At 44.4% G+C, this 25,306-nt stretch overlaps 1 protein-coding gene across 1 annotated transcript; it reads left to right on the top strand.

Annotated features, from left to right (window-relative positions):
* Positions 1-1,758: 1,758 nt before the first annotated feature.
* LOC308473012 (uncharacterized protein) lies at positions 1,759-24,619 on the top strand. The gene is made up of 14 exons (XM_080998263.1): positions 1,759-1,881; positions 3,745-3,852; positions 5,184-5,235; positions 5,568-5,700; positions 8,584-8,725; positions 9,066-9,197; positions 10,084-10,208; positions 15,257-15,459; positions 19,014-19,120; positions 19,324-19,375; positions 21,258-21,390; positions 22,525-22,666; positions 23,419-23,550; positions 24,481-24,619. Exons 2-14 carry the CDS (start codon positions 3,766-3,768, stop codon positions 24,604-24,606), a joined length of 1,566 nt encoding a protein of 521 aa, XP_080854389.1. The 5' UTR covers positions 1,759-1,881; positions 3,745-3,765; the 3' UTR covers positions 24,607-24,619.
* The last annotated feature ends 687 nt before the right edge of the window (positions 24,620-25,306 follow it).

Here is a 25,306-nt window from a genome sequence, read left to right as displayed (position 1 = left end):
CAGTAGCTTAGGGCCTCATCAAACCCAAATGGGGCCCTATTCTGGATCCTTTATTGATACTGCAATTTTATATGTGTCTACCCACACATAGGATTGTGGTTGCTGTTGCTGCTTTCTCACTTAATATATTTATAGAAACATAGAATTGTAGAGTTGGAAGGGACCCTGAGGATCATCTAGTCCAACCCCCTGCAATGCAGGAATATGCAGCTGTCTCATATGGGGATCGAACCGGCAACCATATGATTCGCTAGCCCCAGCCTGACGTAGCTGAAAAAAGCCGCAGGCCACAAAAGGCAGTCTGGGGTAGCTTTTTCAGAACCTTCTTTCAGATAACATATCAGTGGCTATTTTTAGACTGAATCTGAACCTCAGTTGGATAATGACTAATATTAGGGCTATTACGTTACTGGCTAAGGTTACAGTTGGTGGGCGATAGGAGACTACCAAAATGCTATGTTTCAAAGGCTATGGCTACAGCTGATAGTATAGTCTGCTAACTCAAATTCCTGGTCAGTTCGCAATGCACAAATTACTAAATAAGTGTGGGTTTTCTGAAGACACCCTCTTTTGCTAATAAGGCTGTTTTTTGGAAGCTACATTTCTGATAAGTTTTCCTAGGCGAAAGCTACCTGCCAGGTAGAGGAAATGAATCAAATTCAATTGCTTGCTGCCGGTGCCACCTGCTGGCTACTGCTTTGTTTTCTAATCTTGCCAGTTAAAAGCATCAACAGAACGATTTTGTTGCACACGACTCCCAAAAAGTGATTCTGGATGATGATGATTTATTACCGTAAATTTGTATACCATCCTTCATCCAAAGATCTCAGGGCGGTTCACAGCATAACAGTGCAAAAGCAAAACAAAATTATGGGGCATTATAGGCAATTAAAAGCTGGCACTCCTCAGAATGGTGGGCTAGGAAGGGGAAGCAAGGGAGACAGAGTCTAGGTCAGGGGTCGGCAAACCTTTTCAGTAGGGGGCTGGTCCACTGTCCCTCAGATCTTGTGGGGGGCCAGACTATATGGGGGAGGAATGAACGAATTCCTGTACCCCACAAATAACCCAGAGATGCATTTTAAATAAAAACACACATTCTACTCATGTAAAAACAACAGGCAGGCCCCACAAATAATCCAGAGATGCATTTTAAATAAAAGGACACATTCTACTCATGTAAAAATGCGTTGATTCCTGGACTGTCCGCGGGCCGGATTTAGAAGGCGATTGGGCCGAATCCGGCCCCCAGGCCTTAGTTTGCCTACCCATGGTCTAGGTGTCAACAGTGGGGCCTGTCAGGACCTCCTTCTCTGGCCAAAGATGTCGATGAACAAATTGACGATAATATCCTGGCACAAGCTATCATGGGCCACATCCAACTTTGACAGACAAGCTGGCCCACAACAGCTTATGCCACACTATTTATTAACAAGGTTGTTGATTTTTTGAAGAGTTGTTCAACTGGATTTGCCAAAAAGGATTCACATGGCTAACTCTCTGGAATTTATCACACACTAACTTATATTTAAATTCACGCAGATCTGAAAGTTCTGAGTGTTTTCACACATGACATTAAAAACCATCTTTGACCCCCTGTGCGCACGTTAGAGAGAATATCATTAATCCGGGGTAGAAAACAGACACTTTAGAACCGAGATGTGACAAAGTAGCCAGTACTAGTGCAGGAAGGAACTGCAAATCCTTGTTGAGCTTGCGAACGTAGCTTTAGGTTCACTCAAACAGAGGCTGGAACGTTATCTTTATTGTTTGAGTGGGAAAGTCACCTCTGAGGGAGGAGTTCCAGGATTTAATTGCTTTTAGGCAAAGCTTTTTGTGCCACAACAGGAAGACCCACCTGACGCTCACACCAAAGGCTCCAAGGTTAGTTCCTGATGCACATCCATGTCTTTAATAACGAAGTTAAGGCTATACAAAGAAAGCAGGGACAGCAATCATAAAAAATCTTGGCGTGGTTGCATTTAATCTATGTGTTCTGAAGAACGGTTTAACAGGCAAAAAGGAAATGCCTGTCTGTATGAGTTTGCATGCCACTTGCCTCAAGAGCAAGCATTCAGCAAATGAAGCATTTGTGGTCATTTCCTCCATGTTTAGAGAAGGTTCACCTTCCACCTGTTGCCTTTTTCCTTGTCAGGCAACTGTCAGAGGCACAAGAACACTGGCAGAAAGCATGGCAAAGGCAGAAGTTGTCTGCTTGCCAGCTAACTCAGAGTTTGGGTGGGGTTAAGACATACAATACTGCTCTTTTGGCTTCCTGTAACAGAACCTTAATTTTAAGCCAATTTTAAGGCTTTGTAGCTTCCACAATTGTTGAATTTACAGCTGCATATTAATTTGGCACCCGAGGTGATAAAAAAAAACATGTCCCATTGGAGAGATCACAACTGAATCAACCGGTAGAACAAGCTTCTAAGGAAGGTTAATCTGTATACATTTGTGTCTCCTGATCTTTCAAAAGCAATGTTAAAAAAGCTTGTTTCATAAGGTATTTGGCCACAGAGTGATGCTTTTCTAGGATTTGTGGTTTTACTGTCGTCATGCTCTCATTGGAGAGTTGGCAACCAGCTGGATGCTGAAAGCTTTTGTTATGTCGTGGAGCTTTTCAGTTTTATTGTTGGTTCTGTGTAATTTCGTATCACTCATAATAAGCTGCCCTGTGCGTGAAAAGGCAAGTGTGTTTCAATACACACATGAATAATAAATAAAACCTATCAAAGAAAACAAAGATCTGCATTTAGTTCCCAGACTTGAGATGAATATTGTAAAATGTACCTCCTGCAAAATATTGTTATAAGCCACCCCAATCCCTGCTAAGCTGTGCACAGGATTCTAGGGGTCTTGGACCTCAAGCCAGGTCTGTGCTCCTTTGGAGAATTCAAGACACGACGGAGGCTATTGTAGCTTTAAGAAATGGTAAAGTTAAAGGTAAAGGACCCCTGGACGGTTAAGTCCAGTCAAATGGTGACTATGGGGTTGCTGCGCTCATCTCACTTTCAGACCGAGGGAGCCAGCGTTTGTCCGCAGACAGCTTTCCAGGTCATGTGTCCAGCATGACTAAACCGCTTCTGGTGCAACAGAACACTGTGACGGAAACCAGAGCGCACAGAAACACCGTTTACCTTCCCGCCACAGCAGTACCTATTTATCTACTCACACTGTTGTGCTTTCAAACTGCTAGGCTGGCAGGAGCTGGGACAGAGCAACGGGAGCTCACCCCGTCGTGGGGATTTGAACCGCTGACCTTCTGATCAGCAAGCCCAAGAGGCTTAGTGGTTTAGACTACAAAGCCAGCACTGGAGTCCAAGGCATCTCTCCCCCCCACCCCGCCGCAATTGTCTTCAGTCAGCCTGCTCAAGATGGATCTCTGTCTTTGTTCTTCTCCCCAGTACACCTTGCTAAAACACCCTTTTCCTGTCACCTTACACCCAGTTACCTGGTCCACCTTCCCAATCCCTCCTGTTCACACCTCAGGGCAGGGGGGAAAGACAGTTCTCTTGCCTTGCCAGTGGTTTTCAATGGTCCTCTGTTGTTTCTTAATGGCCCTCGCTTGGCCAGGTCATTTTTGCATTGGCCCGCCTAGGAATTCCTCTGCAGCTGGTATATTCCCTTCATATCCCAACTAATAAAAATCCTACCATTTATTAATTTTCTTCCCCAAACCTATACTGTTTGCATGGCTTTCAGCCTCCCCATAAACACTTCCATCTTTCCGCTCTTTCCTTCCAGAATACCCAGCACCTGAATACCATGGCTGGGAAACCTAAGCTTTATTATTTCAATGGAAGAGGGAGAATGGAATCCATTCGCTGGCTGTTAGCTGCTGCAGGTGTCGAGGTCTGTGCCTTTGTTTTCTTCCAGAAGGAAATCTGCAAATGAGTTGCTTGTTTGAAGTCATGCCAGGATGACCATGGGAACCATTGCCACAATTAGAGCATCCTTAGGACCATGTCAGCAGACAGGAGACTGGGTTTCTGATCTAGATGGTTTGGCAGGGCAGCCACAGGTACATAACCCATTATTTCACAACGATAGGAGTAAGTTCCTTGGCTGTCACCCAACATCATGGACACATTTCCTTTCGATGCAATATTTTTTGTTTTAAAAACCAAGGAAAGCATAACCAAGGAAGCCACAAGGCTTCCTTTTTTTGCAGAAGGATATCACATATCCCACAAGCCACACTCCTGTCTGTAATGTTGAAATTCTCTGGTTATAGGGCCACTTGGAAATCAGGAAAGAACTGTATGCTGGGATGCTGCCTCTGACTCCCTCACCTTACTCCCACATTTTCCAGATTACTAAAGGTAAAGGTACTCCTGACCATTAGGTCCAGGCATGGCCGACTCTGGGGTTGCGGCGCTCCTCTTGCTTTATTGGCTGAGGCAGCCGGCGTACAGCTTCCAGGTCATGTGGCCAGCATTACAAAGCCGCTTCTGGTGAACCAGAGCAGCGCACGGAAATGCTGTTTACCTTCCTGCCAGAGCAGTACCAATTTATCTACTTGCACTTTGATGTGCTTGTAGATAACTGCTAGGTTGGCAGGAGCAGGGACTGAGCAATGGGAGCTCACCCCGTCACGGGGATTCGAACCGCGACCTTCCGATCGGCAAGTCCTAGGCTCTGTGGTTTAACCCACAGCGCCACCCGCTTCCCTCTTTACCTTTACCTTTTCCAGGTTAAGCAGGCTACAAACACTTTTTCTTTCTTCCTGGAATACAATAACATGGAAATGAGCTCTCAACATGATAGACAAGTGTGTGTTCTTGTTTGAAATTACCGTAACAGAACCACTTAACAGAACAACAGCTGCCATGCCGGGGACTAGGAAAAGATTAATCTAGCTTCTACATGAATTAAAGTCCTATATCAACCAATTATGTTTATTCACTCAATATCCCTGATCCATAATAATCCATTAATGCTCTGTATAGTCTCGTAACACAGCCATGGCTGGTTTGTATGTTGCTTAGCCTTTGGACCTCTGTTTAAATTTCATTCTTTCTATTCTCAGGTTATATAAACTGTCCACTTAGATGGTCACTGATGCAGTAGGCTATGACCCATAAAAGCATACGCTGTAATAAATTTATTGGTTAACGTGCTACAGCACTCTTGGTTGATTATTTAACGAAATAAATGAAATGTTAGTCCTCTCGCTTTTTCAGTTTGAAGAAGAGTTTTTGGAAACAAGAGAGCAGTATGAAAAGTTATTAAAAGGTAAGGCTACAGATTTAATAACTTCATCCAGATCCACAGCTGTGTGTGTGTGTGTGTGTGTGTGTGTGTGTGTGTGTGCCAAGAAATTCTAATGCAAGTGTGTTTGGGCAGGGTGTGTGTGAACAAGAACTCAGCTACGTTGATTCTGCTTCACCATTGGAAATGGTGCTACAAGCTTCTCTGCTCTCGCTAGGGAACGTGGGCAGAGGTTCAACCAATGAAATCCCCCCTTTTTTTCTTTAGATGCTTCCTTTCCCATTGTAGGAAGTTCACCATTGTAGGAAGCAGTACAGGGACTTGTCAGGGCTGACATGATGATTCTCTTTCAACAGATGGATTTCTGCTCTTTCAACAAGTCCCCATGGTTGAAATCGATGGAATGAAGCTAGTGCAGACTCGAGCCATCCTCTACTACATTGCTGCAAAACACAACCTCTATGGGAAAAACCTGAAGGAGAGGGCACAGTATGCTTTTTAGAAGCCATATTACACTAATATGCAAGGTTTTTTTCTGGCCTAAGCACCTGCCTTTTTAATATAACAAAACAATAAAGGGTAAAGGGACCCCTGACCATTAGGTCCAGTCGTGGCCGACTCTGGGGTTGCGGCGCTCATCTCGCTTTATTGGCCGAGGGAGCTGGCGTATAGCTTCTGGGTCATGTGGCCAGCATGACTAAGCCGCTTCTAGTGAACCAGAGCAGCGCACGGAAACGCCGTTTACCTTACCGCCGGAGCGGTACCTATTTATCTACTTGCACTTTGATGTGCTTTCGAACTGCTAATTTGGCAGGAGCAGGGACCGAGCAACGGGAGCTCACCCCATTGCAGGGATTTGAACCGCCGACCTTCTGATCGGCAAGCCCTAGGCTCTGTGGTTTAACCCACAGCGCCACCTGCTTGAGGAGAAATGAAGGCAGGAATTGGTGACTGAATAGTGCAACAGCAGTAACTTAGAAGGGGGGATACCCTCTGAGCTCAGCTTCAGGTAGCAAAAAGGTCTTGGAACAGCTGTGAAGAAGCATATGCATATGTTTTGCATATACACTTCTTCCATATTTATAGCAATCATGTAAGAAAATTTGGAGTTGGATTTTACAGCCCCACCTCTGTCAAGGTCCAGTGTTGGTCAGAGAAAACAAAACTGAGATGGAACCTAGTAACAGGAAGCAAGGCTGGCTGTTATTCATTGCATATCTGTTGCAACCACACACACACACACACACACACACACACACACACACACAAATACACACACGTAAGGAGGTCAGGAGCCCAGAGCAGAATGTGCAGACCCTTTTAAAGCTTCAGAAATTGTAACAGAAAGACCACCCCAAATTGTAATACGGATGCCATAAAAATGAGTTCTACACTCTACAATTCTATGTAAATCAGATCCTGCTCAGAGTTCATGTTTCTCTGACATATTTACAAGTCAGGCATCTTGATTGGAAGACAATACCTGAAAACAGCCCTCCCTGGCCTGTCTGAGACACCCTTTTGAAATGGTGAATACCTCGACTCCAGAATCCATTGACAAGGACCAGTTTCACTCATACACAGATCTGCCTTTTTGACAGGTCTGCTTAGATAGTTTCTTGTTAAACCAGTTTCACAGGCGGGAGGCTCAGGAAGAATTTCCTGCTATGTGGATGGAGGGGTCTCTGAGGTCGACTAGAGGCTAAACATGGTCTCAGCCTTGCTCAGTGTATTTGTTTGGTTCATGTTTTATTCGAATAGAGTATGGTTTCATTGACAAATTGGCCCTTTTGTTGAGAAAAGGGCCTGACTGAAAGTAGCCTTTTATCAATACTTTCTGCAGAGTGATTGGCAGATGAAGGGTTAACCCGATAGCCTGTGGTACCTCTCTGACTCCCGCAGTGGCTAATGTTGTGCAAAGGGATTAAGACTTTGGAAGAATCATATAGGACCCTGAGGATCATCTACTACAACTTTAATATGCAGCTGTCCCATACGGGGATCGAACCTGCAACCTTGGCATTATCAGCACCACGCTCTACCCAACTGAGCTGTCCAGGGTGTGTTTTAGCATCTTTCTTAGTATTTTTGAACTTTCATGTTTTATGTGTTTTATACACATGCATTCCTCAGGGGTGCTTATTAGGAGCACCCTAATACGATTATGAGGGACGCAGGTGGCACTGTGGGTTAAACCACAGAGCCTAGGGCTTGCCGATCAAAATGTCGGCAGTTCGAATCCCTGCAATGGGGTGAGCTCCCGTTGCTCAGTCCCTGCTCCTGCCAACCTAGCAGTTCGAAAGTGCGCCAGTGCAAGTAGATAATTGGGTACTGCTCCGGCGGGAAGGTAAACGGCGTTTCCGTGTGCTGCTCTGGTTCGCCAGAAGCGACTTAGTCATGCTGGCCACATGACCTGGAAGCTGTACACCGGCTCCCTCGGCCAATAAAGCGAGATGAGCGCCACAACCCCAGAGTCGGCTATGACTGGACCTTGACCTTTATGATATGCAAAATGAGCTATGGAAGGAGAAGACGGGAAGTCATTGATATCTTAAGGATGTAAAAATGAGTACTTTAAAATGTAAAACAGAAAATTTAATTTATATAGATTATATTTATATAAATATTTATATGTGGAACGAAGCAAGAGGACAGCAGTCAGGGAGAGAAACTTACCACAGATTCAGGAAACAGCTACCAGGAAGTGTCTTAGCAAAAACTGCTGGAGGGTCAGAGAGAGTTAGGCGTTGAATGCAAGCTTGCTTTAATCAAGTTCTTTGTTTTATTTTACCCCTGCGTGATTGTTAATATTACAAACACCACTTGAAGCAAGGCATAGAAGGCGTGGGAGGAAAGGCAGAACAAACAGAGATAGGGAAGGATTTGGTTTACAGTGCAGTTTTATAAGCAAGTTGCACCCAGTACTTATTGACAATACTGTAAAGGTGTTCCTAAATAGGAGGTGTGTTTATGTGGTAGGAGCAGATATACCCCCCCCCCCGAATTCAAGCCTATGCATGTTTCCTTGGAAGTAAATTCTTCTATGGCCTATGAGGCTTGGTCCAGGTACATAGGAATGCCACCTCAGTACACCTGCTAACCTGTAAACCCCACACTGAGTGTGTAGATCCCTGTGTTGATCCCTGACCATTCAGATGGTGGCCTTGGGACTAGCGGGATCAGCATGCATCCAAGTATGCGTTGCACAGATGCTCAGCTCCACCTGCTCCCTTCTCCTCCACCATTTGCTTTTGCATCCCATCAAGTGCTGGAGCCGAAACCAGACACATGGGAAGCTAAGCCTCAGCAACGCCTAATGATCAGGGCAGCCTGTAGTTTATTTAGGATGACATTGCCTCTCTTTCCCCCCAGAATTGATATGTACGTGGAAGGAACAACCGATCTGATGGGAATGATCAGGGTTCACCACAAATCACCTCCTGGAGAAAAAGAGAAGAATCTTAGTTTAATCATTGAACAAGCCACAAAAAGATACTTCCCAGTTTATGAGAAGGTACTGTATGTAACATGCTGGCACCATGTTCTGCTACGTCACATTTTGTTGAAAATGAAAGGCCATAGATTTTGGTGCTAGTTAGGGTTTGGCAGAACCATGTGCATTACCTTAAGCTTTGGTAAAAAGTGGGGTGTAAATGCATAAACCCTAAAAGGCCTTGAAGAACAAAATGGTCTTTGCCTGGTGCCTTAATGACCAATGCATGGCCACTAGATGACCCTCTGTGTGAAGGACATTCTAGATATGAGTGCCACCCTGAAAAGGCCCTCTTGCCTTGTAGCTACCTCCTCGCTTCGTACAGCCATGTACATGCATTCAATGAACTTTTCTTCCGTAGGTTTTAAAAGAGAACGGGCAACCTTTCCTTCTTGGCAACCAGTGGACCTGGGCTGATGTCCAACTGATTGAGACCCTATTAATGGCAGAAGAGAAGGAGTCCACCATTCTCTCACCGTTTCCTTTGTTGCAGGTAAAAGAAGTAGCTGAATTAACAATGACCGTGTACTCAGTAATATAAACCTTCAGTTGAAGTGAACAGGCATTCGACTGATTGTGTCCTCGACATTTTCCAAACTCACGTATAGCTAGTCAGATGCTGATACTCCTGAGAACAAGGAAGTATGTTATACAACACAACACCATTCTAATGAAAGCTAGAGTTTCCATAGGATTGCCATATTTCAAACAGTGAAAATCCAGACAAAAATGGTTGAGATTTTTATGGCAAAATCGCAAAAAAATAATAAAAGTAAATAAATGCTGTTTGGGGGCTATTTTTAAGGAAAATAGCCAAAAATTGCACTGCCTGCATGAGCTGCCATATGTCCAGATTTTCCAGACTTTTTTTTGCTGATTTCTGCCTGGACACGGCTAGAGACAGCAATAACCTGGATATGTCCGAAAAATTCCGGACATATGGCAACCCTAGTTTCTATCTTAGATTACGTTGAAGGCCCAAGTCCCTGCAGCAAAGTATCCTAAACCTTTATCTCTTGCTTTCCATATGAGCTATCCATTTTATGCACATTTCCCCCTAATATACACATTTTTGTATACATTTTTTCATTGCAGAACTGCATTGCAAAATTCAGAGAAGGGCCTATTTCCAAGGGGTAGCTGTGTTTCGGTTAGCATTTTGTTTTGGAAAGTATGAATTATTGGTTTTACTATTGTGGTTTTCCCCAAGAGACTTCAGGAACTGACAGTCGTTGATGGGGGCTGCAGTCAGCAAACTCACACTTCTCAGGATTTGGGCCTGACACTTACACTGGTTTCAAATTTGTTCAGCACTGTAATTTTAAGATTGCAGACCTAACTTACTTGCTCTGAATGATTTGCAACATTTGCAATTTTAGGCTTTTAAAGCAAGAATGTGTGATGTCCCTACGATTAAGAAGTTCCTTCAGCCTGGAAGCCCAAGGAAGCCTCCCCCCGATGAAAAATTTGTAACAACAGCAAACAGGGTTTTCAACAGGAAATGAAAACTGGGCATATGTTGCACTGTGTTAACTCCTATCTGGGAAGCAGCTGTCTTTAACAATGCTTTGCAAATGCTTCTTAAAGCTAGTGGGCTGCTTTTAAATAATAATCCAGTTGGCTTCTGGCTAACAAATAAAGTTTTGAGATAAATGCTAATCTAAAACTCTTTAGCGGGCCGCATTTGGGTGTAGGGGTGGGCGATTACAAACCTAGATTGGGGCAATATATTAAGATAGATAGCATTTGACAATAAAACAATAAAAATGATGTTATAATAAGAAATGCTGTGTTTTTATCCAGTTTAAATACTTAGGCTGGGGTCACAGACATGATGTATGAAATGGCACCCTTGAATATTTCCCCTGGTGCTCATGAAGCCTATGATACTCAGGTCCTCTTTGTCATGAGATAGTTATCTTTCCTCCTCTTGAACAAGTACACAGAGCTGAAGGGGGATATTGGAAGAGTGGTGTTCTTTGGCATTTCCTCTTTCAGCTATATGTGCTTTTCAAATTTTAGATTGGCACCTTGGGGGGGGAATAGAATGACTGGCAGTCTTTCTCCTTATTTCTGTAGCACCCCACTTTCTGCTCCCCGTCATCCACTTCCTTTTCCCTTCCACTCTCTTGGTCACTCCAGTTTCTGTTCAGCTGCTCACGTGCCAACCCAAACCCTGAGAAGAACATAGAGCTGAAAGAGGAAGTGGGAAAGGGTACTTCTCTCCCAACTTCCTCCTTCAGCTCTATCTACTTTTCCAGTGGGAGTAGCCAGAGGGCAGAAAGTGAGGTACCGCAGGAATCAGGAGAGATAGCAAGCATGGCTTGCCAGAAAGACTATGTACAGTGGTACCTTGGGTTAAGAACTTAATTCGTTCTGGAAGTTCATTCTTAACCTGAAACTGTTCTTAACCTGAGGTACCACTTTAGCTAATGGGGCCTCCTGCTGCCGCTGCACCACCACCGCGCATTCTCACCCTGAAGCAAAGTTCTTAACCCGAGGTACTATTTCTGGGTTAGCCGAGTCTGTAACCTGAAGTGTCTGTAACCTGAGGTACCACTGTATGCACACACATAGGTAAAGATGATCCTCTTGAAAATGCAGACTAAAAATGGCTGTTCAGATGACTGTATTAACCAGAGTTGTCAGCTGTTGGAAATGTCTCCAGGACCTGATGATAGGTAAAGGTAAAGGACCCCTGGATGGTTAAGTCCAGTCAAAGGCAACTATGGGGTTGTGGCACTCATCTCGCTTTCAGGCTGAGGGAGCCAGCGCTTAGCTGTCAAGTGTCCCTTATTTGAAGGGACAGTCCCTTATTCCAGCACCATGTCCCGCTGCTATCCCTTATTGATGGATGTCCCTTAAATGTCCCTTAAATGATGTCCCTTAAATTTCAAAGGAAGCAGCTCCTCTCCCTCCCTCCCTGCCGGCCAGGGAGGAGGGAGGCTCCAACTGTGTTGCTTGGCTGTGTTGCTCACCCAATAAGAAGTCTAAGAACGACTGGGGGTGGAGCTTGCATGCCTTGTGTGTGGCTAGTTCATGCAAGCTGAGGGAGTTTTTGAATGCTGGACGCCATTTTGTTGCATGTGCTGCTGCAAACTTTGCAGTGCAAAGCCAGGCCGGGGAGCCATCTTAAGTTGAGTTGTGGTGCATGTGATTCAGATTCTATTCAGTTGAACCTCTGGTTACAAAGTTGGTTGGACAGTGTTCTCGAAGCTACCAGCATGAGTTTGACCAGACTGCAGGAGGACAGGAAGACTGGAGTGCCTGGAACAGGTGAGGCTGCAGGTCCCTTATTTTGGCTGCTGGTCCCTTATTTTCAAGACTGCTGGTCCCTTATTTTCAAATCTGTAAGTTGACAGCTATGAGCCAGCGTTTTTCCACGGACAGCTTTCCGGCTCATGTGGCCAGCATGACTAAACCACTTCTGGCACAACGGAACACCGTGACTGAAGCCAGAGCGCACAGAAACGCCGTTTACCTTCCCGCCACAGTAGTACTTATTTATCTACAGTAATACCTCTGTGAACATCTGCCTCGTCTAGCGTCCATTCCAGCGAACATCCACAGCAAACCCAGAAGTACTGGAATGGGTTACTTCTGGGTTTGTCACTCGTGCATGCTCAGAAGCACAAACTGCTCTGCGCACATGCGCAGACGAGCACTTTACCCTGCGTCCTTTTCTGCTAGCGACCGGGGCTCCGGAACAGATCCCGGTCGCAAAACAAGGTACCACTGTACTTGCACTTGCATGCTTTTGAACTGCTAGGTTGGCAAGAGCTGGGACAGAGCATCAGGAGCTCACCCCGTCGCAGGGATTCAAACTGCCAACCTTCGGATTGGCAAGCCCAAGAGGCTCAGAGGCTCGGACCACAGCGCCACCCATGTCCTACATTGGTCCACCTCAGACCTGGAGCTGGTCCTCCTATTCTCTCATCAGGAATTCAAGCAAATGGAAAATTAAGGTTGCCTCATGCATGACGTGACAGGAAGTGTATGGCACCATTTTTACACCTGACAGGAAGCCACCGGCCCTGTCAGTCTGAGATGCATAGAGCAGCTATGGTAGGGAGCAGCTATGGTGTGGTAGGGAGTTGCATTAGGTCCTGACTCACCAGAGGTGGAAATACATACTTTGCTGCAGGTTTAATTCTGTTTGGTGGTTGTGGTGGTGCAGTACCTTTGGAATCATAGCAGATTCATACCTTAATGGACCCATTAAGACCCGTTTTGCTCAGTGAGGTCATGTGGACTCCAATCCCAAGGACTGTTTGCTCAGAATGAAGCACGCCCCAATGCATTTTACAGCTTTTCTCCCAGGTAAGTGTGAAGCCTTTGATCATCATGTGATGAATGCAGATATCATGCATTGTAAATCCATGAAAAATGTGCAGCTCTGTACACAGGATTCTCTCAAATACAAAGCATAATGGACCCTTTCTCACCTGCTTTGAATGCGTGAAACTGTACATTTTGATCTACCTTTAAAAAACAGTAAATACAGCAGTTTCAGATAGAACATCGTTTATTCGTGCATGCCCACAAAACTTTAGTAATGTTAACCAAGCCCAAGTTTCTGTTTTTTGTTTTGTTTTTTAACTGAGTGGTAAGACAAGAGGAAGAGACTCCCCCAAAGTAGGTGGAGTTTCCTGGACTGCAGGATTTTGAAGGCACAATTTATCTGCGTGTGGAGAAAGACATCAGCTAAGTTCGGCTTTGGAAAAGGTTAGTACTGGAAGTTGGAAATAAGCAACTTTTTCAGCCTTAACAGGTGCAGTCCTATACAGTTCTACTCAAAGGTAAGCCCCATTGAGTTCAGTTGAACTTGCTCACAGGCTAAGTGGGGTCTAAGAGGCTTTAAATTAGCTGCTGTGTGGATATTGGGTTAAATATTCACCCCAGAAAGCTGCGTGCAGCAATGCAAGAATATTTTACTTTGCCTTTGGCATGAGGAAGGAGGGGATAAATAATTGTATTTTAATTGATGAAAGCAAGGAAAGTGGGAATAAAGCATGGGGAGGATTAGCCAGGGCAAAAAGTGAAAGTGTGGGGTTGGTTAAAGGTTACTATAATAAAGAGTGGCTGACGTTCAGTTAGATGAAAGCAATCTCAGAGTCATGATGGGTTCAACCCCCATGTTCGGCAAAAGATTCCTGCACTGCAGAGGGTTGGACTAGATGACCCTCGTGGTCCCTTCCAACTCAACAGTTCTATGATTCTATGTTTTGCTTTGAAGCACAGCAACAGGTTGAAGAGCGTTCCCTCTTGCTGTGAGAAATGGGGATTTCACATGGATTTGCTGCATACTATGTTGCTGGAGGGAAGGGGAAGATTGTTGGGCCTCTTATTTTAATAGAGCAAATACATTTCGGGTGACGGAATGAACGGCCATCATCTGAAGGGGCAAAACAAAGCCTGTAATCTCTGAGCATACTGCCCTGGCACTTATTTCTGTAATGGCACTTATTCAATGGCGCTTATTTCTGTAATGGGATTCCCTAAGCACACTTTCCTGGAAGTAAATACCAGTGACACTTACTTCCAAGACAACATTTTTTAACAAAAAATGTGTGTGTGTGTGTGTGCGCTGCATTTAAATATTATTTATTATGCATATTTTTTCTTTTAATCTGTTGCAAAACATCCCTCAAGCTAAGGATTGGCTTAGGCATACAACAGCACCTGTTGATTTGACGGCCATATAAATTGCAAAAAACAAAACACAAAACCCCCAAACCAGAATATGTTGCTTTTCTTCTGCATACTCTTCGGTGCAGAGAGGCCTGGACAGAGCAGCAGGGTACACTTGCCCCAGGTATTGAGGGGCTATGGCTGGGGGGGGGGGGAAGCACCAGGGACCAGCTGCTTTTCTCTTTGTGTTCATTACTGTACATTCTAACAAGACTCCTGCCTTGGGTCTCAGACAAACTTTGCATGAACTTGAGTGCAGATAATATAAGAGTGGAACATGTGCAGTTAAAATGATAGCCTATCCGACAGTACAGATGATTCCTGATAGACAGTGTACCCAGAAGAGTGCCTCTTTAGCAGGGTTGTTTTTGCATGAAAATATGAACAAGGTGCTTTGCTGCTGGTATCTGCCTCACACCAAAACAACTTGTACACACCAAATAACTTGAATAGTGTAGACTGCAGAATCTGTATGCACGAAACGAAGTGGTGATGGCATCACTTTCCTGTTTCTATATTGAGAAACGGCCACCACTGAACCACACCAATGCAAAACGCCCCATCTTCTCATTTCTTTGGAAGAATTACTCAAACCCCACCTTTGTTAGTCTAAAACACGGGTGTCAAACACAAGGTCCGCGGGCCGAATCCGGCCCGCCAGACCTCGTCATGTGGCCCATGTAGCCACCGGCGGCCGCCAGCCTTCATCTTTTATTCTCGCTTTTTTTTTTTTAACACTAGAAAGCCGCCTCTTCAGCGCATGCGCGGCAGCCTACAAGCCAGAGAACGTCTGCCCTCTAGCGGCGCCAAACTGCTGATGTGGCCCCTGATGAATTTGAGTTTGACACCCCTGGTCTAAAGTCTTCCCCGTTTCTCTTTATTCCTCTTTCTCACCTACCAGGGAACCTCCATTGGGCATGGGAGAGAGTCAGACCTGGAGGGAGATGCTTGGGTTTTGCATTTCCAGAGATGGGAGTTCAACTTATCCGCATTTCCCCTTGCGTGTCAAGACCCCACAGCCACCCCCTCGTTGGAAATAACTCACACAAGGACACGGATATTAGGTTTATGTATTGGGCAAATTTTGGGCCACAACTTTATTGAAATTACAGAATGTGAGCAGTATTGGCTTAGGCACTGATTGGACCTGACCATACCTGACTCCTGCCCATTGTGCAGGAAGTCCAGTAAGGGTAAGCCACCGGTAGGGGGAGCCCTGTCGATGCGAACCCACTCAAGCTCCCCCTGGTATTTCCGTTGGGGTCGTGTCAAGGCCCTACCCCCCAGCCGGGCTTCAGACTAGATCAACACCCCTGGATTCCTTTAACGGAATACCCTTAAGCATGGAGGGGCAGGTGATGGCCACACCTCCCCTCCCCCACACAAGGTCAAACAATGCCTACCTGCAACCCTAACAAAGTTGTGATGATTGCTACGAGGTAGGTGAAAACCAAGTGGCCAGTGCCAATTTGCCAAGTGGAAAAATTCCTACCAGGCCCCTCAGACAACCAAGGCAACCAACCAAAGTCCATAGCAAGGCCATTGCCTAAGCTGCAAAATAGGGAGGGAGGGCAGGTGATTGAGGAAGTGAGCCAAAGAGGAAGTCCTCTGGCTCGCCCCTCCATTTAAACAGCCCCGACCACGCCCCCCCCCCGGACAGCAGGTTGGCTGGCCGGGCTCTGATGTGGCCGGGATCCCCCAGACAATGGGGAACAAAGTCCCCTGTCCCCGGTGGGGAGTGAGTGGCCATGCGGTCCACCGCAACTCCTCCCCACTGGGAAGTGGAGTGGATTTGTCCCTCCTGCTGCTCCCATCTCCTTCCATAGGGAAAACTGCTCTTTAGAGCTCAATCTAAGCAAATGGCACTTTTGGTTTTCTGTAGACTCCCATTTTCCCCAGTTTAGAGCCAAAGAGAGGGTTTTCCCTGGGAAAGGAGGAGAAAACCACTCCGACCCATCTTTTCTAGGCACAGGAGAAGCAGAAGCATGGATGAGCCCTGTGTGTTTCTCCCTCCTGATAGGTCTTGTGCAAACCTGGAACCTGCACGGCTCCTGACAGAGCATCACTTGAATATCTGTTACCTTCTCCCACCTTCCATCTGAAGGCTCCTTAACAGATGCAGGCATGCAGAGCCAAACTATTGGGCAATTTTTCTTTCTTCCCTTCGCCCTGCTTAGTTGGCCAACTAGGCTGATAAAGGGTTCCGGAGAACAAGAACTTTTGCACACTATTTTGTGGCATTTTGGTTGGCCTAATAAAGGTATTGTACTAAGATGGATTTTGGAATTTTTAAAATGTGGGCCAGCACTTTCCTGCTGTAGGCGAATGACCCCTGATAATAACCCTCAAGGCAATACCCTTTCCCCCTTTCAGTTGTCTCCAGCTGGAAAATTTAATTGTCCACCCACCACCCATCCTGGTCCAACTGGAAACCTCTGAATCTCATGATTTGCCATGAAGGCATCAGCATGTGAAAACAGCTAAAGGGGGGTATTTATTTCAGGTGAAATAATTAGATCACCTTATTAATTAGAATGAAACGAATACTTTACATATTTACATATGAAATTTTTGCAGCCAGCATACTGGATCTGGATCTTAACAAGTCCTACGTTTCCAGAAAGCTCTTTGCTTTCCCCCCTCTTGCAATTACATCCAACATCTCTGATGTGCTGTGGATTTCATTCCAGTCTTAAAATATACGCTGCCAAAGCTAATAAAGAGCTTTTGAGCTGTGCATTGTTTACAGAACAATGATCTTATAGCACCGTCAATCCATCCATTTTTTGACGACAATTGAAAGTTGAGTGTTTGCTTTAAACCTTTGAGCACTAATACCCATAACTCGGCTTGGGTTGAGTTACTTCATAGTAACTACAACATTGCTTCTCTACCTGCCTGCCCCCCCCCCTTGGTGTCAGGTATTGCCAAGAAAAGCAGGATGACCTGGCTCAGTCAGACATAATGATCTTGAGCTGAGAAACTATCCTGGTTTCATATTGTGTTTTGCAAAAAGAAATTAAAGCACAGTTCCCCAGTTCAGACCTCATGGGAAATGTGGTTTAACTAGCCAGGATATAGGCACTGAAGCTGGACATGTGAAGAGAGGAGTGAATACGCATTGCACATGCACTTTGCTCATTATTTAGCCAATAAACAATGGCTTGTTGAACCATTCTTCAATGATCTGGATTTAGGAGGATGGAGACTCAAGCAGGGGCACATTCAGATTGCGGGATTACTGCATTTGTTTTCCTGACTATAATGCCAGCGCTGCTATCCTAGATTCTAAGGTTCCCTTTTCACTGCATTACCTGTTGCGTTGTGTAACTGTGGCTTTTTGATTGATATATTGCCATGTGTGCTAAATTTTAAATGGTGGAGGGAAACTGTATGCTAGAATGCTGCCCCAAATTTGATCATGTGAAATTCTGGGTTGTTTTTCCCCTGGAAGTAATTAACATGGAAATGAGCACTGATCATCAGCTAGATTATGCTAGTTTTTAAGAAGTGGCTTTTACATCCTATGGAAGATCACATAAAACATGGACATTATCAGGTAAGGAAATGTTGGGACAATGGGCAAAGAGCTGCTTGAATGGAGCCCAAGTTCCATCCTAACATATCTATTATATTGTGGTGAGTTTTGTGGGTAGCTATGCACTCAGTAAGGGACGCGGGTGGCACTGTGGGTTCAACCACAGAGCCTAGGACTTGCCGATCAGAAGGTTGGCGGTTCGAATTCCTGCAACGGGGTGAGCTCCCGTGGCTCGGTCCCTGCTCCTGCCAACCTAGCAGTTCAAAAGCACGTCAAAGTGCAAGTAGATAAATAGGTACCGCTCCGGCAGGAAGGTAAACGGCATTTCCGTGTGCTGCTCTGGTTCACTAGAAGTGGCTTAGTCATGCTGGCCACATGACCTGGAAGCTGTACATCAGCTCCCTCGGCCAATAAAGCGAGATGAGCGCCGCAACCCCAGAGTTGGCCACGACTGGACCTAATGGTCAGGGGTCCCTTTACCTTTTTATGCACTCAGTAAGCCACACCACTGAGAAACTTGAGGCCTGTGCATGCCTATTGTAATCCAATCCACCCTGCTAAAGAACAAGAGCTCACTCATGTGCCTTGAATGAGTGGAGGGGGGAGGCTGGGTGGGAATAATGGGAGGCACGCACAGCGTGTTTATGAGCTGAAGGGGATGAGAAAACTAGAAATTGTGTAGACGCTGACTTTTGCCTCCAGGCTGACATCCAGGAATTGTACCATTCCGTATGCCTGGAAATCAGCACGAGCCTAAGCATGTTTTAACTCAGGTGTGAGTTCAACTGTGTTCGGTGAAGTTTGTTTGCTCCTTAAGTGTGCTTGGGACTGCAGTCTTTGGAAATCAGACAATCCTTCTAGATCCTTTTCCTGTTGTAACCACAATAATGCTCAGCCTTTCATAACGCATATTCTATTCATTTTTTGTAACATTTAATAAAATTCATAATACATATTCTCTTCATTTTGCTCCACCTAATTGAGCTGTTCTGCAAAATTCTACCTGCATGGTTGTGTACACAATTGCTGGTTTATATTTAATTAAACGTTTTCTTCTCCCCATTAAATGGCACTCATCAGGAAACCACCAGCTTAGAAATATGTCTGGGAAACCAAAACTGACGTACTTTGAAGGCAGAGGAAGAATGGAATCCATCAGGTGGCTCTTAGCAGCAGCTGGAGTGGAGGTTGGTTGCTTCTGTTTCGCACCAGAAATTTGCACAATTGTGTGCTCAGAGCTTTGAACGGGAGATTTCCCAATTCACAGCTCACACTCTTAGCTATTTCTGTATCTACAAAAGAGCCACGTAGTAACTTTATGCAATAAAAAGAACTGGCATGACACAGGAATGGAAATAACTTGATCTGTTTTCCTGTCTTTTTTTTCCAGTTTGAAGAAACGTTTTTGAAAACAAGAGAACAGTATTTGAAGTTAATCAAAGGTAAACTCATGGTGCAAACCTATATATGGCTATTCAGAGGGGAACCCCACTAAATTCAGTGGGGCGTAAGCCCAGACGAGTGAGCAGCCTTTTTTCTACCCATGGATATTTCTGAAACCACAAAATGTTTACCAGAGACAAAAGTGGAAGGCCTGCATGCAATAAGCAGCAAAATAAGTAAAATCTCTTTTGCTCCAGCCAAGGGTGTTTTCGCACATAAAGCACAAATCATGCTGTTGCCCCTTCTCCCTCTGCATTTCCCACATATAAAATGTAAATGTAAAATCTATATTGATAGGAATATATTTTAAAATATTTCTATTCTGCCTTCTGCCCCACACAATAAAACAACAGATGCCCAAATGTGTGTCATTAGTGTGTCATGTAGATGGCAAATACAACATGCATTATTGGAGATCTGGATGGGGGAAAACATAATTCATGTTTTCCCCAAAATGTGTAACATTCCTCAGTGCAAAAGATCTTTCGAATTTTATTGCACGTTATATCATCTAGGCTACAATATACAATTTTTTCCTTAAAGGCAATTAAAGATGGGTTTGAGTACCTGGGTTATAAGACAGACTGTCCTTGGAACAATTAGTTTATTTATTTCCTTTTATTTTGCTTGGTGTATTCTTTGGGGGTGGTAGATTATAAAATGGCCCCAGGATCTGACATTAAAATCACCTGAGCATGTAGAAATCTTTCCAGATTTAAAGGTGTGGTTGATTCTCAGAACCCATGGGAGGATGGAGGTTTGAATCATATTTAAAACAGGGCCTGGGATATAAAGTTTACTACTCAGCAATGTTTTCTTGGGCTTGCCAATCAGAAGGTCAGCAATTTGAATCCCCGCAACGGGGTGAGCTCCCGTTGCTCTGTCCAAGCTCCTGCCAACCTAGCAGTTTGAAAGCACACCAGTGTGAGTAGATAAATAGGTACCTCTGTGACGGGAAGGTAAACAGCATTTCTGTGCACTCTGGTTCCTGTCACGGTGTTCCGTTGCACCAGAAGCAGTTTAGTCCTGCTGGCCACGTGACCTGGAAAGCTGTCTGTGGACAAACGCCGGCTCCCTTGGCCTGAAAGCAAGATGAACGCTGCAACCCCATAGTTGCCTTTGACTGACCCTGATCATTCAGGGGTCATTTACCTTTATCTTTTTTTACCTAAGCCTTTTAATTATTTTAAGCATTGTTACCCTACTTTTTAGCCAAAAAGCTTCCCAGAAACAAGACAGTTCCTGCTCTCAGGCTAACAGCCTAAAAGACATGACTCAAAAGGAAAAGGTGTTGGGCAGAGAAGAGGAAAATAAGCAAAAACAAACACCATCGCGTTACTTATAGAAGCCAGCTAGGGGGAGGGAGAAACACATCAGGGAAAGGAGGAGCCAAAGGGGGTCGGTTTCTCTGCAGAACTAATGCCGTGGTCCTTGCACAGCACTTTGTGTCTATGCCGAGCTGTTTTTTCCCATCCTTGCAAACCATGTAAAGAATTTGTTGTGGTTTTCTATCTCAAGTTGTGAGCTTGATGGCACCTGGGAAAGATAGGAGAGCTTATTCAATGTCTCAAATGTTGGACTCATTGGTCATAATAGCAGGGAGAAGCTAGCTTTTCTTCTCTGACACCAGAAGACCCTCCAGTCTATTTCGAAGGTGCCCACGCATTCAGAGTATGAGACGTGTTGCAAAATGATAGTAGTTTGGCTACTTGATCAAAATTTCACTTGGCTGTTTGCATTCTTGCAGAAAGTGAGGCCAAATGCTAGCTCTGAAAGTGCTTTACTGTGGCAGAATCTTGCCACATTTCTTTAATCTCACGGAATAACCATTTTGGACTGATCAATGACTTTGTTTTGGCTTTTTCCTTTGCTTTCCTAAAGATGGATACTTGCTGTTTGATCAAGTCCCTCTGGTCGAGATGGATGGGCTGAAGCTGGTCCAGACCAAGGCCATCCTCAACTACATCGCGGGGAAATATAACCTCCATGGGAAGGACCTGAAAGAAAGAGCACAGTACTTATCATGATTCACCATACTGTACTTAATAGCTGCATTAAAAGACTCTAGTGGTATTAACAGTATTTGCACATGCTCACAAATTTGCATTGCCTAGGAAAGAGAAAAAAGCTGTGAGAGGCCAGGGAAAAGATATTCTTGAAGATTTGGGCTTCTGGTTTGGTGTCTAACTTGTTCTAATGCCCAACCTATATGTGTGTGTGCATGTCTTTGTCCAATGTTGATCACACTCAGGATAGATCCACTGAAATCAATGGGCAAAAGGGCACTTCTTCTTCTTCTTCTTCTTCTTCTTCTTCTTCTTCTTCTTCAACAACAACAACCCAAACAACCTACAATTATGTGGTTTCACTTTGGCATGTCAACGAGTAGAATTTGGCTTCCTTTTCGATGACAGAGGGAGAACCCTGGAGACTGATGGTGCCTTTGTAAATAATGGCATTATTTACATATCTACAGGTGGGACACACTGGAAGCAAAGAGTCTTTTCATCAGCCGGTAACAAGTCCCTAGGCAGCTATTTGTGCAGTTCTCCTCCTCCTAAAGTAGCACTCCCAGGCTCAGCTACCGTGTTTTTCGCTCTTTAAGACGCGCCCGACCATAAGACGCACCTAGTTTTAGAGGAAGAGAACAAGAAAAAATATATTCTCTCCCTCTCTGCACAGTGCCTCTCCAACAAAGTGGGAGGAGAAACAGAAGCAGAGAGGGAAAGCTGCACAGTGCCTCTCCAGCGAAGCAAAGTCAGAACAGCAAGAGGGATCGCTGCACAGCGAAAGCAGTGATCCCTCTTGCTCTCCTGGCTTCAGCGAAAGGAACACAAAGCCTCCTGAGTGCAGCGGTAGCTGTGCAGCCTGCATTCGCTCCATAAGACGCACACACATTTCCCCTTACTTTTTTAGGAGGGGGAAAGTGCATCTTATAGAGCGAAAAATACGGTAATTCTGCTTAGAAGCTTCCAGTTCTCTCTTTCTAAGGTGGTTCAGATAACCCCTAAGCACTGAAATAATACATGAGGATAGATCGACAGGCCACATGAGCTAGACCCACCTCCCATTTTTATGTTCCTATTTTCCCAATAAGTTCAATTAAACAGATGAATTTTCTCTACCTATGCCTGCCTTGTCCTCACAGCATTGACATGTATGTGGAAGGAACCATGGACCTGATGGGGATGATTCTGATGTATCCCTTTTCTCCACCTGAGCAAAAGGAGAAGCAGCTTGCTTCCATCCTTGAGAAGGCCACTACCAGGTACTTTCCAGTCTACGAAAAGGTATGGCACCAAAGATTCCTATTAGTAGCTACATCAGGGATGGGGAACCCAAAGATGAGCTACTTGGGATCATCCTGCGCTATCTTGGTGTCCTCCAGAAACTTTGGACTACAATTCCCATCAGCCTCTGCCATCATCACCAATGGTCAAAGATGTTGGGAGCTGTAGCCAAACAATATCTGGAAGGTTCTTCATTGGGGAATGATGACTTGGACTAATGGCACAGGTCATATTTTTCGTAGCTCTTTGAAAATATCAGACAGGTTTTACTATGTCCTGAGACTTCTTTGAATATAGAGTGAGGCTTCATCTGTGCTATGCAATTAAGGCAGCATTGTGCAACTTTAAACAGTCATGCCTTCTCCCAAAGATTCCTGGGGGCCAGGTGCACCAACTCTAGGGGGCTGATGAGTTTTGAGCCCCCTCAATATTTTTTGGAAAGGGGCCCCAGGATGCACCGTAGCTTCAGCGGCCAGCTCCTCCGGAGCATTCGGCCTCCTCCAGACGTTGTGATGTCATGAACAACATGCACTGCACGCACAATGTCACACACACACAATGTGTGCTGGGCCCTCTCAGTGTTAGTTTATTAAAAGTGATCAGAGTGGTTATCATCTTATGTGGCTTATATGACATTTAAATTTAAGTCCCCAAAATGTCTCACACTGTCCCAACATTTCTCAGAAGAGTTAAAAGTTCATTTTAAGGTAAGAGAGTACAAACCAAGCACATTCTTTATTGTTGTTTTCTAGGCCCTGAAACAGGCTGGAAAAGAGTTTCTCGTTGGCAATTGCCTCAGCTGGGCAGACGTACAGCTGCTTGAGGCAATCTTAATGGTAGAGGAGAAGAAAGCGGAGGTTCTTGAATCCTTCCCTCAACTGCAGGTAAACTGTTGGTAGAGTTCATTGTGCAGAATTCTGCTCTCGTTATGTTTCAGAATGTGTTTGTTCAGACCTCTGGATTGAGGTGCATAGAGTTCAGTTAAGGTTAAGCTATAGTTAAGGGACTATAATGATTCCCTTTCTGGGCAATTGATTCCAAAAAGCTGCCTTATAGGAAGTCAGGTACACACAGCTCAGTATTCTCTACACTGAATGGCCATTTCTCTATGATTTCAGACAGGGGAACCAATTATTCTATCCAATTTAGCCTAACCTTTGCAAGTAATTTCCCCTAATATGAATCATTTGGGGGAAGTCATTTTCACTTATAGGATATTTTTGTGCCCTTTCTCCTAATATACATTTTTGTGGAAAAGGTTAACTGGAGAGCAAAATGCAGGGAAGTGCAAACGTTGAAGGATAGCTGTGTTTCAGTTTCCTGTTTCACGAAATGTGAATCATGCACTTTCTTCGTAAAATGCAAATCAAACCAAATTTCTCCCCCATCCTTACAATAAACGGGAAGTTGGGGATTGAGGAAAAACAGGTACTCAAGAAGATGTACCCTAGGGAAATCCCCACATAGCTCCAGCAATGCCCAGAGGCTTCCACCTATGCAGCTGATTCCAGCATCTGTTTTCCATATAATAGGAGTGAACCTGTTTGGCACATTTAGATGTTAGCGCCACAGAGTGGGATCCATTCAGGGGGAAGCAGCAATCAGACTGTGTGGATCAGATATTAGCTTTTTATGTGCAGGACGAGTCTCTCTTTCTGGTGGTTGGTTAACGTATATTGGCATAATTCCTTACTTCAGGTTGTATTGTCAAATATCCTTTAGAAGGATGTTAGTCTATACACTACGAGCTATTCTGATGCTATATATATATAAACACTTCTTCGTTTTGTTTTGTTTTTTGTTTTTTGCCCTAGGCTTTCAAAGCAAAGGTGAGCAATCTTCCCACCATAAAGAGGTTCCTGCAGCCTGGAAGCCAAAGGAAACCACCCCCTGACGATGCATATATCGCAACTGTGCTGAAGATTCTCACAAGTGACTAAAAAACATTGCATCAGATTTTAAGGCTGCTTGCCAGAGTCACCATGAATGCTGAAAACCAAGGGATCTTTAAATGAAATGATTGTTACCTGCCATGAAAAGCAAAAGTGGCAACATGGAATGTTGAGCAGATGTTGATTTAAAGTGTGTAAAGTGCTTGCATTAAAATATTCAACAAGAGTGTATTTTCTTTCATACTGCAAAATGACAAGGCTATTTATGCATTCTTTCATTCACATATTTATAACCTCCCATCTAATGCATTCTTATTAACCAGAGTGACTTACAATAATAATTTTTTTTAAAAAAAACACCACAATCCATAATCAAACACACACACATAATGGATTGTAAAACAACACTGTTCACATGGCTCCTCCAAAGCTAATGGAACAGGGAGTATGGTTAGCTAAAAAATGCTTATTTTTGTAACATATGATGTAAGGACGCTATATTTTTTATCCAAGGCTCAACAGAAGGACAGAGTCACATGCTGGGTTCAATATAATTTCCAAACAATGGCCAAAAGGAGTTTAAAGAGTTGGACAAATTTAAGGTGGGTTGTCTCATCAAGAGAGGGAACGTCAATGAAGTTATGTACCCTCAAGTGGATAGTAGTATGTCTGGTCCCGGTAAACAGCGGTCTTCAACATTCCTACCAGCAGTACTCTGTGGCAATGGTTTATTAGATGCATGGTGGCT

Source organism: Podarcis pityusensis (assembly GCF_964106645.2).
Source record: "Podarcis pityusensis genome assembly, chromosome: 3".
In the NCBI taxonomy this organism is placed as follows: domain Eukaryota; kingdom Metazoa; phylum Chordata; class Lepidosauria; order Squamata; family Lacertidae; genus Podarcis; species Podarcis pityusensis.
Note: the sequence above shows the minus strand (reverse complement) of the source record. Positions and strands in the feature narration are given on the sequence as shown.

Coding starts and splice junctions, on each gene's coding strand:
- LOC308473012 (XM_080998263.1), top strand. CDS start 3,766: ATGGCTGGGAAACCTAAGCTTTATTATTTCAATGGAAGAGGGAGAATG. Junction 10,209..15,256: donor AGGGTTTTCAACAGGAAATG/AAAACTGGGCAT, acceptor CCTGGTCTAAAG/TCTTCCCCGTTTCTCTTTAT. Junction 21,391..22,524: donor GACCTGAAAGAAAGAGCACA/GTACTTATCATG, acceptor TTGTCCTCACAG/CATTGACATGTATGTGGAAG.